At 33.4% G+C, this 14,093-nt stretch overlaps 1 protein-coding gene across 1 annotated transcript in view; it reads right to left on the bottom strand.

The window, feature by feature from the left end:
• The window catches only part of NAALADL2 (N-acetylated alpha-linked acidic dipeptidase like 2), a 665,926-nt gene that overhangs the window by 305,490 nt on the left and 346,343 nt on the right, over positions 1 to 14,093 (bottom strand). The window contains exons 6-8 of the mRNA XM_039256707.1: positions 13,013 to 13,105; positions 9,481 to 9,686; positions 4,424 to 4,543 (exon numbers count right to left, since the gene is read on the bottom strand). Coding sequence (XP_039112638.1) covers positions 4,424 to 4,543; positions 9,481 to 9,686; positions 13,013 to 13,105 — 419 coding nt within the window. The remainder of the gene's footprint in view (positions 1 to 4,423; positions 4,544 to 9,480; positions 9,687 to 13,012; positions 13,106 to 14,093) is intronic.

Raw genomic sequence — 14,093 nt, 5'->3', positions numbered from 1 at the left:
CCACCATAAGTTTAAAAAAGTTATATCACTGTATTTTTGCATAGTAAAATGTAAATAAGCAAAATATCAATATGAAGTTAACATTTTTGCAAAGGATATAGAAAGGTGTTTTATAATTTGAAAATGTATAGTCATCTCTGAAATAGGGATTTAAAAATATTAATATTTAATTTTTAGTTTTTTAAGTTGAGATTTTTTAATTCTAAAACTTATAAGCTACTTTAAGTGAACTAATTATTATGTTTTGGTAAAAATGTTGGTAGCACAAAGGAAGTAGAAATGCTGGTTCAAAATGCTAACAAAAGTAACACAATAAAATCAGCCACAGAAAGCCTTAGTTTTTGCCTCTTATTTACCATTCAATGGGTACCTCACTGGTAGATTATTACAATTTTCAGAAGACAAATTAGTGTATTAGTTATCAGTGTTATAATTTAGAAAAAATGTTTTTTGAGGGGCACCTGGGTGGCTCAGTCGATTAAGTGTCTGACTTTGGCTTAGGTCATGAGCTCTGCGTTGGGCTCTGGGCTGACAGCTAGCTTGCTTCAGATTCTGTATCTCCCTCTCTCTCTCTCTGACCCTCCCCTGCTCATGCTGTCTCTCTCTCTCTCTCTCTCTCTCTCTCTCTCTGTCTCTCTCTCACACACACAAATAAGAAAAGAAAAAGAAAAACTGTTTTTTGAGATTTTTTTCAAGTGATAATGAAAATTTCCAAATAAATACCAAAGAGAGAGGGCAGTACAATTAAATCTCATGTTCCTATTACCTAGCTTCGGTAACCATCAGCTTTTCATTATTCTTTAGTTAATTTTTTTAAGGTTATTCTTCATGAAGTCTAAAAAAACCCATATAGTCACTGGTAGTAGATTCAGATTCACCAAACCTTTCTGAATCCTAAAAAAAATTTCATCGTCTTCACTCAGTATGATTTAGTTCAAATTTAGTAGACTAATTTCAGGGAAATGGCTTCTTAATGTCAGTTCTCTTTATTTCAAAATCAAAGTTAGAATACCAAGCTGGAGGTAGAGCTACAAATGTACATTGCATTCATCCCAGACATAATTGACTTGTTTTCCTTGTCATAGATGTTGTGAAACTACTGACACATGTAACAACATGAGAATATTTTAAAAATCATTATTGGGGCACCTGGGTGACTCAGTTGGTTGAGAGTTTGACTTTGATGTAAGTCATGATCTCACGGTTTATAGGTTTGAGCCCCACATGGACTTTGCATTGACAGAAGCCTGCAATGAATTCTCTGTCTATCTCTCTTTCTCTCTGACTCTCCCCTGCTTGTGCTCACTCTCTCTGTCTCTCTCTCAAAATTAAACTTTAATTTTTTTATATTATCATGCTAAGTAAAAGAAGTCACACAGAAAAGACTATATACTGAAGGATTCCCATTGTTTATGCTATTCTGAAAGAAAAAAACATTTGGGCAAAAATCAGATCAGTCTTTGCCAGGAACTAGGGAAGAGAGGAGACTGAATGCAAAGGGCTATGATGGGAAAAAGTTTTTGAGATGGAAATACTGTGTTTCTTGACTGTCATGATGTTTACCTGCTTGTACACACTTGTCAAAATTCATTAACCTGATACTTAAGAAGGGAGAATGTTAGTTACTGTATGTAAATTATTATTTTAATTCATCAAGTAAATCTAACTTAAACAAAAATAATAGCATAGCAACATCTAATGGACCAAGGAAAATGAAACTATCATCTTCCTTGATTGGGGTAACACATTATTAGTGAAATTTGAACTGGTTTTGATTTAGGGTAATTACTTCACATTATTTTTTACCAAGCTTATAATCCATTAAAACATCCTATATTTGATGAGTCTTTTTAAATAAATGCAGTACTGTATACTAAACTTTAAATATTCCATCTGATACATTTATTTCTACCACACTGACTTAGGAAGTTCTTTTTTTATTCTACACATTGCTATACAAGACTACCCAAAATTCTGTAAATCTTTATGTCATTCACAAGTTAGTCAACAGGCTTTATTAAAAAAATATTGTTCTTTGTAGAAAAATCACTTTTAATTTGTTTTCGCTTGGTTTATATCAGATTATATAAAACATGTGTTTGCATATGGTAACAGAATCTAAGTAAAATGATGAAATACAGAGGTCCTGAAGATTGGTAAAATATCTTAGTCTTTGTAAGTAAAGTTTATGTTCTGCTGTTATAATCAGTTAATCAGTTCCTTTTTTTTGAAACATTTTAAATCTTTCTTTTTTAAATGCCACTGGTATTAAATTAAATTATATAAATTACCGTGAGGTTCTGTTTCCTTCAGTTCTCTTTACCTTTTTAAGTGTGTGGACATATTTTAAAGAAAAATATCTGGCATTGAATTATTGTGTGCAAAATATATCTTAAATTACCATATATATTTGCTTTGTGTTAATAAAACTCAGTATAGTTAAGTAATTCTTATTTTTAAAAATTGCATATGCTTTTGTTTTTTTTTTTTTTTGAACCTCTGATAATTCTACATTTCTAAATTGTCCTATTGAACACAAACATATAGTCTCTTTCAACTTAAAGGAATTTTTCTTGAATAAATTAGAATTTATATACAAATTTTTGGATTAGTATAGAAATATTTTCAACTATAGAACAAAAAGTGTCTTCCCCCAAACAGATAAAAAGATACATCTTCCATATCACCATCTGTTACTGAGAAACCATGCTGTACTTTTAGATAATTGGGTTTAAATGCTAATATTTTAGAGTTCTCTCTTATAAAATGGTGCAAAAACATTTTAAATAGCATTTTATTCTCAGGAATTTCTACAGATAAATATTTCTCTAGATTTTATAGTCCTTAACAGTTTTTAATTTCTATTTGCTTATGAATTTCAATGATTACATATCCTCCAAGTTTCTCAAAATATAAATATTGTAACACATGAGAAGGAAAAGACAAATTTGAAACCAACCTGCCCCAGTTGCCAGATACTTGAGCTAATAATGTCTTCCTTGATATCTCACTTGTACAGAAATATCTTAACTTTCCGAGAGAGGCATTTGCAGCTGATTTTCTTTTGAGTTTCTGAGGCAAGTAGTCATAGAATGCAAAGCAGTACAAAGTGCAAGAGGAATTCACTTACAGAACTGGATATAATTTAGGGCATGCACACTGAGGTTTGGCTGATCGCAAATGTGCAGATTTATCCATTTCATCTTTCATAATGTCCTCTTTATTATACTACATATGGAAATGTCAATGAAAACTATTAAACTAGAAAATACTTTATGAAAGTCATAAAATGTTGGTTTGCATTACATTTCAATCAAGCATTATGGCTAACCTAAAGCACTGTTCATTATGTCTCTTTTTTTTCTAGTTCAGTTTCTATGACACATGCTGGAAACTGTGAGCATCGAAATGGTCATTTCTACTATACAGTAGTAACCCTTGGGGTGGGAGGAAACCATCTCCTAGTGGTGGCATGATTACTTTAATTCTGAAAAATACCATGGATCATTTTATCTGTAGTATAAGTCATAAAAAGAATGAAAAAATAAAAGCATGAACTCAATTAATAAACAGGAAAGGTGTTCTGACAAAATATTTGAAACAGATCAGAAGTAACAAAATTAAAAAAAAAAATAAATAACTCTAGTGAGTTATTTCTATTATCACAAACTACATGACTCCTTTCAAATTATTTTATAGAAAAATGCATGCTATCCTTTCCTATAGTATTTTCCAAATAATATTATATAAATATCTTGAATTAGTTATGGCTATATTCTAGGAACTAGACATAGATCCTGCTTTTAGGCAGAGTACAATATTATTGAAAAGATACGTCAGGTCCCAAATTTGCTCGAAACATGAATGAGGTGGGAAAGGTCTAAAAGTAACCAATCTACCACAAAATGTCAAGATCAATAGAATTGGGAACTTGGAAGCTAAATTTCAATTTTTAAGAAATAAATTTATATTTGTACATATGTTCTCTATAACTATAAAATTTTATCTACAACAACCACCATAGCAAATGCAGAATTGCAGAACATATGAAATTGGTTAAAAGAATATTGATAAAAAATTAGTAATAGATAATTCCTGAAAACATAGATGGTTTGGGGGCTCCTGGATAGTTCATTTGGTTAAGTGTCTGACTACTGATTTCAGCTCAGGTCATGATCTCCTGGTTTATGAGATCAGCCCAATGTAGGGGGCTTGCTGCTGATTGTGCAGAGCCTGCTTAAGATTCTCTCTCTCTCTGTCTCTCTCTCTGTCTCTGTCTCTCACTCAAAATAAATAACTAAACACACACACAAAAAATAGATGGTTTTATGCATATTAAAAAGTAAAAACATCAAGACATGTTAAATTATAGAGAAATAGGCAATTTTGTATAATCATTTGATTAAAAAGTAGTTTGTCTTACCTCTCCCACCAGTTGCTGAAGAGATGGTGACACTACAGAATATAAACTTGAGTTACCCCTAATGGGACTATGGAGACTAACATAAGCCACGACATTTCTCTGCAGAACCTTCTTGAACTCCTGAAACAAATAAACAAACAAAACATCTTTAACATAAATGAAAGTAACAGAGTTTGTCAGTTATGTATTGAATAAGAAACACTTTCTACTTAAAATCACTATAGTACACAACTGTTTAAAAAAAATCTATTCTATTAGAGCATACAAAGGTCATAAAAGGATTTTAAATAAAGGGCTAAGGAGTTACAAATCATATATGACAAAATATTTTTAACTATATTCCTGAAAAAAGTCCAATTTTAAAAGAAAATGTCCTTAAATAGTTAACATAATGTGAGGTTTAACTTTAGAATACAGTATGGAAAGTTTGCTCTAGCCACAGAACTTAATTTTATAGTTATTGAATGAGAGAACAGACATGGGTAAACTACTTCAGTGATTAATCAGACTAGGCCTTTCCTTTGAACAATGAGCTGTTACATGAAGTGGATTTTTATTCTGAGCAAAATGGGGCACAATACACCTTTGTCCCTGCACATATCACCTGAAATAAAACCTGATACATTTTATGCATATGAGTAGCATATAATGATTTCAGGAAAATAGTTTTTCTACCTCTCTGCTGAACTAGTCCCCAAAACTGAATACCACTAAGCCTATTAATAAGGTGCCACTAAGATGGTCTTCTATTATTTTCTTCCTTTCTTATACAAATATTTAATGACCAATCATCATGGTAACAATTCTAGAGAAACAACCTAAAAACTATTCAACTTCATGTCTTAGGAACTTGCTATCTTCCTCCAACACTATAAAATGGAAGACTATAAGGGCATGTCTACCTAGGAAATCAATAATTTTAAATTATTCCTATTTTAAGTTGAAAATTCAGCTATACCTCTATAAGAGAGGTGAAAAGACGTTTCATTTAAAATGTATATATATATATAGGGGTGCCTGGGTGGCTTAGTCGGTTAAGCATCCGACTTTCGCGTAGGTCATGATCTCGTGGTTCGTGGGTTCGAGCCCCACGTCGGGCTCTGTGCTGACTGCCAGCTCAGAGCCTGGAGCCTGTTTCAGTCTGTGACTCCCTCTCTCTCTGACCCTCCCCTGCTCACGCTGTCTCTCTCTCCTAGAAATAAATAAAAATATTTTTAAAAAATGTATATATATATATATAATATATAGAGATATAATATATAGAGATATATATTATATATATAGAGAGAGAGAGACTGGGGGGGAGAGAGAGAGAGAGAGACAGAGAGAGAATCCCAAGTAGAATCCACACTGTGCAGAGCCCAACATAGGGCTCAAATTTATGAACCAAGAGATCATGCGTGACCTAAACCGAAAGCAAGGGTTGGATGCTTAACCAACTGAGCTACTCAGGCACCCCTAAAATTAGTAAATATTTTAAATGAATGAGAATGATGAACTTAAGCTTAAATACTCTGCTTTACAAATAATATTGTTTTAAAAAAATGTCCCTTAAAAAATGTTGCATAAATGCTGTGGAAAAACAGCTTCTATTTACATACTGCCACATAGATACTGTATACATGTTAGTCCATTTAACAATGGTGAGAACGTCACGTTAGTATATTCCTTGGAAGATCAAGTATTGGAGAAATTAATCTTGCCTAAGAACATGTGTGTTATGGTAGAAACAATTTGAAGCCTGGCTTTTGACTGTAAGATCCACAGTATTCTGTGATAAATGAAGAATCTTGAATAGAAAAAAAACGGTACTTTTCATTTAGTAAATGGTACTATTACATTGAAAAATGGTACTATTTATTTAGTAAAATGTATGATAATTTTCCTCAAGGATCAAGATTAGTATTGAGTCGGGGTGCCTGCGTGGCTCAGTTGGTTAAGAGTCCGACTTTGGCTCAGGTCATGATCTCATGGTTCCTGGGTTCGAGCCCCGCGTCGGGCTCTGTGCTGACAGCTCAGAGCCTGGAGCCTGTTTCAGATTCTGTGTCCCTCTCTCGCTCTGCTCATTCTCTGTCTCTCTCACTCTCTCAAGGATAAATAAACATTAAAAAATTTAAAAAAAAAAGATTAGTATTGAGTCAATTCAATAATAACTATATCAGTATAAATTCCAGTTTTAAGTTTATTGACCAATATCACCTAACCTTTTTAATTACAACTGTGCATTTCAAGGGGCTCTTGTGCAAGCAAAATTAAACAGGGCAATATGACATGTCAACAGGTGCCTTCCTTACTCAGCTTTACTAGGAAATCAATTTAGAGCTGACTTTAGTTGAAAAGACAAAGTTTCATTTTCAGGAGTACTTTGGTAAAAGTAGACAGAATGGAAAAACTAATAGTTTTCTAAATTCCTTCTCAGTCAGGTAGTTATGAAATGGCTTTGTGAACAATATTGTAATAATCTTCTGAGATACAGTAATTTTATATAGTGTACTCTATGAGCCAATAATCAAATCTATATGTTATTCACCATTTTCCTATTCACCATTTTCTTTACTCATATATCTTTGCCTACCTAGTCATGGAAAAAGTAAGAAAGTGACTGAATGAATAATTAGTTGTCAAACATGCATATACACATAAATATGTTAGAACAGAGGGTCGTACTCTTTTTGAACATTAAGAGCCTCTTTTGACATAAAATGCTTTTTCCTATGAAGGTTTTTTAGTTGTATCTGATGATAGAGAAAATAGAAAACTACCAAAAGATAAAGTGTTTTCAGTAAAGCTTACAAATAAATTTATATTTTATTAAGCACAAAAGTCTACTTAATTTGAAAATATAATTGATCACATACATGTAAGGCCATACTATTGATTCAACTTACTGGCAATGATGCTTGATGCTCAAATAAATTCAAAGATTTCTTGCAATAAACTTCCCCATGCATAGGGGCTCAGGATATATAAGTTTAGAACTACTGTAGTTGGACAAACCCACTTTGAGAAAGTAGCTTAGGAATATACATGTTAATTTAGGATTAACATAAATTAATTTTGAAAGTTACTAATTAGATATGGAGAAGGCTGTATGATATGGTGGAATAAATTTTTGGAGTTTGAAAAGAATCTTGAAGATACTTTTTAAAAAATGCACCTTACTGTTGCAAGAAAACTAAAAATTTTGTTTTCTTTATGATAAAAAATTTTAAAAACTAAAATTAGCCTAATTCACAAATATATTTCCCAAATTGCATCTTAACTTGTTTATGTCTTTGAAGTAAGTAATTTGGAATAGAAGTTTGAGAAGTTGGTTTAGCAATTACATTTGCCAGCTTACTAAATATTGTTCAATTTAAAAAGGCCCTTTCAACAATGGACTTTGTTCATTTCAATTAGGTCTTTGGAATATGGAATAAACATTCACACAACTAATTTGAGTATAGAAAAGTATTCTAATTTGCAATGTGAATATCTTGATAAATTTTACACTAAAAGTCTTCTACTTTTAAGACTCCTTGTTCTTCAAATTAAAAAAGATGCTTGCTATTTTCTTTTGTGTATCTTTTGATATTTTCTTTATAGTCAATAGACATTTTATCTTTGTTGTGAGTACTTAAATAAAAGAGTGAAATAGTAGTAAAACTTCCCATTAGATATTTAGGATTTTTTTTTCTCCAAAGCTGAGGCAGCAACAAACTAGAATATCAAATTGTTTTATTTTCCTAGATAAAATTGTATAGATTTTTCCTACATTTTTCATTAAATTTCTGTTTTGAAAAATTCACAAAGTAAGTAGAATATCTAAGCATTTTACAATATCTTCATTGTTTTTAATATGGCATCAATCCAATTTTTGGTTGTTATATCCCACTGAAAATATGGTGCATCTGGGGCACCTGAGTGGCTCAGTTGCTTAAGCATCCGACTTCAGCTCCGGTCATGATCTTGTGGTTCATGGGCTTGAGCCCCTCATTGGGCTCTGTGCTGACAGCTCAGAGCCAGGAGCCTGGTTCGGATTCTTTGTCTCCCTCTCTCTGCCCGTCTCCTGCTCAGTGCTCTGTGTCTCTCTCTCTGGGTCTCAGAAATGAACATTAAAAATAATACAGTTCATCTGTGAAACAGAGATATATCAAAAGCTTTGAAATTTAAATATTCCAGTGGTGTTCTAACTATGATCCGTTGCATGCTAGATTTTATTTGGATAAAGGTTTCCTAAGGTAGTTTAGATATGTAGATGGGTTAATAGGTAGATTTGCAGAAAAGAAGAGACAGAGAGATAGAGGTATAAGAATAGGAGGATTGAGGGGCACCTGGGTGGCTCAGTCAGTTAAGCATCTGACTTCAGCTCAGGTCGTTATCTCATGGTCCATGAGTTTGAGAGTTTGAGCCCCATGTGGGACTCTGTGCTGACAGCTCAGAACCTGGAGCTGCTTCAAATTCTGTGTCTCTTTCTCTCTCTCTGCCCCTCCCCCACTTGCTCTCTCTCTCTCTTTTTCTCTCTCTGTCTCTCTCTTTCTCTCTTTCAAAAATAGATAATTAAACAAAAAGAATAGGAGGATTGAGTAGAGGGAGGAAGGAAGAAAGGGAAGAAGAAAGGAAGCCAATATTTTGAGACAAATCTACATTTTGTAGAGGTATGGTATAATGCTAGAGTAGTAGACATTTAACATAAGAGATCATTTCCTAATTCCAGATAATTGCTAAGAAGTTAAAAAAAAAAGTAATTGTATGCATCACCTGATCTTTTCTTGTCCAGTAACTGTCAACCTATCTAAGGAGAAACACAGTAACCAGGTAAACACAATTGTGGGTCTATCAGAGTCTTTAGGTCTAGTAGCAACAAGAGTAAGGTAGTTGCAGGTCATACATAATTCACTGTAATCTAATCCTCCTTCATTCTTACAGGTGATCTCAACAAATTAGCAGCTGGGACAACTTGGTTGAGAGGCACATTCTTATACCTGGCTTCGACAATTTTATTTTGTCAACTTGAGTCAAAAAGTGAGAGCGAGTGCACGAGAGCCAGAAGAGCATGTTAATCCATGTACATTTACCTCTCCCCATTCATATGAGCCAATATTGCCAAAAGCTGTTCCTCCCCATGAACAGAAAACAATTGTGCGGTCTGGTCTCCACCCTCTCTTAACTCTTAACATCAAGGCTCGGATAAAAGCTGTGATTATTGCAGTGCTGCTGGCCCATTCTTGTCCATAATAACTGTATGCAGTGTGATGGTGGCTGCCAACTACGATATACCGATCTGGAAATAGAAGGAAACAAGAGCCATTAACACAAAATATAAACCCTAACAATAAATTTAATGACATTTACATAATCCTATTGCACAACTGAGCAACAATTATGTAAAACTGTTCTAATAATTAAGACTAACATTTTTCACCCACTGTCTTGATTCACACATCTGTGTATATCAAAGCAGAGGCAGCTGCTGAACTCAATTATGATTCCAAAGCTTAGATCCATATTACTGTCCTTTACAACATGTATATTAATTAATGAAGTATACAAATATGCCAGAGTGAAACCTTTATCTAACATTTTTCCAGAATCATAGTGGGAAGTGGCCTGTAAACAATGTGTGTGTGTTCAGTAAATATTAATGAACTATTAATACATATGAGGGAGCACTTATCAGTAGCTGTAATATTAAATAATGTGGTAGTCATATATGGATTTTGAAATAAATGTAGTTATTAGGAAATTAATTACAGCTTCCAACTTATAGTTTTAGCTCCCCTTCTTTCTCTAAAAAAAGAATACATCATCAAAAGTCTAGCTACTGAAAAGTTTTCTTTTTCTCTCCTCCCCTCCCCTCCTCTCCTCTCCTCTCCTCTCCATGAAACTGGGATCATGACCTAAGTTGAAATCTAGAGTCAGGTACTCAGTCAACTGAGCTACCCAGGCATCCCTTAAAAGTTTTTTCACATATTTCATATAGTAATACAAAATCCATTAGATACAACAAAAAAAAATCTGCACGACCCATGGACAGGACTGTTCAATGTACATTAGTGACTATTAGTGATTATTATTACTAACAAGGTAGAATAAAAGCATATCTCTAGAGTTTCCTCTAATTTTGTTACCGAAACTGAAATGTTTTGTTACCAAAACTGTAACTGAATGTTATTGGTATAGAACTAAATTTATTTCACTAAATAGTCCTATACATCCATGTAAAAGCTTCCTTTACTGAGTGTCACATTATTCAGAGATGTCCCATACCAGACTTTGAAGCCAGCCCCTTGGGTTTGCATCTAGTCTATTCAATTTGCTAGATGTATGACCTTGGGAAGCTCGTATAAGCTCTTTATGCCTTAATTTCTTCAAGTATAAAATGAAAATACAGGGGCGCCTGGGTGGCTTAGTCGGTTAAGCGTCCGACTTTCGCTTAGGTCATGATCTCGCGGTTCGTGGGTTCGAGCCCGCGTCAGGCTCTGTGCTGACTGCCAGCTCAGAGCCTGGAGCCTGTTTCAGAGTCTGTGACTCCCTCTCTCTCTGACCCTCCCCTGCTCACGCTGTCTCTCTCTCTCTCCTAGAAATAAATAAAACTTAAAAAAATGTTTTAAAAAAAATAAAATGAAAATACATATGGTACATACATTATTCAGTTGCTTTGAGTTTTAAATGAGTCACCATTTGTAAGGCATTTTTAATAGTACCTGTCACATGAGGACTACCTATGTGTGGAACAAAGGAATTACTCCTTTACTTTGTGGCATCAAAATGCTATTTGATGGGAAATCACTATGTGATGCTATTTTAGTTTTCTATACTGATTTTTGAACCAGAAATAACTTTGATCTGTTAATGTTTTATCAAAATTTAATTAATGGTATATAAGAATGGCTGTAAAGGTTGAAACCCAGGGAATTTATTCACTCATCTCCTAGATATGTGTGAAAGTTCTGCTTGGGATTATCTGCATTCTAGATAAACCATATATAAAAGCCTTCATACGAATTGACAATTGTTTCTAATTTTCAGAGTCATTAAATAAGAAAATCATGTGAATGAGCAACCAATATTTTTGTGTAGGATTCAAACAAACAAAATTTGAGAAGTTTTACATATTATACACTGAAGAATACTACTGGCAAATTGATTTGAAGAGATTGATTTTTTTCTGTATTGAATTTCAATTAGGAAAGCTATTTTACCCTAAAGCTAGTATAGTTTTGTACAATTTGGTTTTTCCATAAAAACTAGCAAATGCACCAATGATGATAAATATTTCTGGTGCTTCCGATAGAGATTCTGATGATGAAAATATGTTGAAATAGTTGAAATGCAACAGTAACAATTTCCAAATCCATTTATATATTCTATTGAAAGACATTAAAATCAGAGGTTGTTCACCATTGTTACTGTAAGGAATTCAGAGAAAATGTGTACCTTCCATAAATTTTGTAAGAGTTGGCTGGCAAGAAACTTGAGAATATGAACTTGATCTCAAAAATTTCTGGGTTATCAATTATGGGGTCAATTTGGCTAAAGTCATGGAGAAAAGTAATTCTCCAAGGATAACTTGAGTAAATATCCCAACCATATTAACAAAAGTGGCACAGGTGTGTTACATAGACCGCTATATTCTAGCCTGTATACTAAGCACATCAGATAATAGTATGTGGCTCAAACTCACAATGTATTTGGAAGTGTTGCTATAGTAATCTCTTAATTAATATATGTGCCAATTAGTTTTACTTTTTTAGCCTGCATAACATCATCTGAAGATGTCATAAGCATCCCAAAAGCAAGGTGGAAAATAATTGAAAATTAACCAGGTGATTGTTTTCATAAGCATCTTCAAAATCTAAAGCCATGTAAACATTAGCAGAACTCTCAGTGGACCAAGGGTCAGAGACAGAACATAGTTTTACACTGAAAGACTAGATTCTGGAATTAAAAACTTTTATTTTTGGGGGTGCCTGGGTGGCTCAGTCAGTTAAGTGTCCGACTTCGGCTCAGGTCATGATCTCATGGTTTATGGGTTCGTGCCCTGCATCAGGCTCTGTGCTAACAGCTCAGAACCTGGAGCCTGCTTCAGACTCTGCATCTCCCTCTCTCTTTGACCCTCCCCTATTCATGCTATCTCTCTCTCTCTCAAAAATAAATAAAACATTAAAAAAAACTTTCATTTTTTTAAAAAGACACCATTAAAACTAAAATATTTTCTTTCTAAAGAAGCCTTTTTTTGATAAAAGTAAAAACTCCAGTGGTGTTATAGAGAAGAACAATAAAAAAACAAAATAACATCCCAAACTATTGGTTTTTGTAGATTTTCTTCATGAGACACATGCCAATTGAATGAATCTAAACTCTGTTTTCTCATTTTGGGTTTTTTTTTTCCCCCTTACACTCCTTACTTTGATTTATTTTTTTAAGAGAATAAGAAAGAGAATGAAGACCTACTTCATGGTTTCATATTGACTCACTCTTAGAGTGGCCTGTGTGAACTAGTTACATCTAAAGTAGGTCATTTAATTATTCTATTACATTGTTATAGAGTATTTTCTTGTAATGGTTCATATAAAGCATAGATTATAAACACTTAGTACTACTTACCTGGAGATATCAAGCCCTTTAAATATCCAACAACATTAGTAACTGTTTTGAATTTTGTAACCGTCTGAATTTGTATGCTGACAATTCTCTCATCTGAAAAAAAAATTAAGATATTGTTCTCCTACATTCTGTTATTTTTTCTTAAAATGGTCAAAGTGATTTATCTCATATCATCAACAAAAGAATTACAAACCACTAGATTTTTCTAGAAAACAAAAGTTACACTTTTCGACAAGTATCTAGTCCATATTTTGTGTAGACTCTATTTTAGGTACTAGTTATACAATGATGACTAAGTTTCAATTGCTGGCCTCACAGAACTTCAGAGCTATAAATAAGCAATTCTAAACTTCACATTCAGAGCTATAGTGAGGTTATACATGAGAGCACACAGAAGACTTCAGGGAGAAGTGGAAAACTCATATTTAAAAGAAATATGTATTGGATAAAGATATTTCCAAAAAAAAAAAGTAAGTACTTTTATAGCTTCAGAAAAAGAAAATGTAGAAGGTAACTTTTCCTGTATGACTCACTATTCTGTTATCCCACTAAAACCTGTAAAGCATTACAGAAATTAAAAGAATAAAGATTTCTAAGGCTGTACATATTTCCACATATTTCAGGCTTCATGTTCACCTATGTTGGTTGGTTTCTTCCCTCTATTCTAAGTCACACACTACTGCTTTGCCTTTTGTGAGTTCTTGTATCTATGCTTGATATTCAAACATTTTGATAACAAGGCAAAGACAACTTGGTAGATACTTTAGTCACAGTCCTAAAGCTGTCTTTGAAGGCCTTTATGGGTAACATATATTAATCCTGTGTCTGGTGGATCCCAGGAAGTCTGGGGGTAAGGCGGTTTCTAGGAGAGATTCCAGGGTAGCCAGGATGTTATGTTGTGGTGGGGGGAGACAATCAGAAAGTGGCTAATGCAAAGTAGCAGTGCTATACTGACAGGCCTTCTGATATCGCTTTTCTATGCTGGATGAAAATTGTTACAATAAATAAGTTTCTTCTTTCCTTGAATGTATTCTTTCTAACAACTTAAATGGCAAATCAGTATACTGGATTTGTTAAAATT

Source organism: Hyaena hyaena, unplaced genomic scaffold (genome assembly GCF_003009895.1).
Source record: "Hyaena hyaena isolate Hyena2069 unplaced genomic scaffold, ASM300989v1 scaffold_586, whole genome shotgun sequence".
Classification (NCBI taxonomy): domain Eukaryota; kingdom Metazoa; phylum Chordata; class Mammalia; order Carnivora; family Hyaenidae; genus Hyaena; species Hyaena hyaena.
The sequence above is the reverse complement of the archived record's forward strand: the minus strand, read 5'-3'. Positions and strand labels throughout refer to the sequence as shown.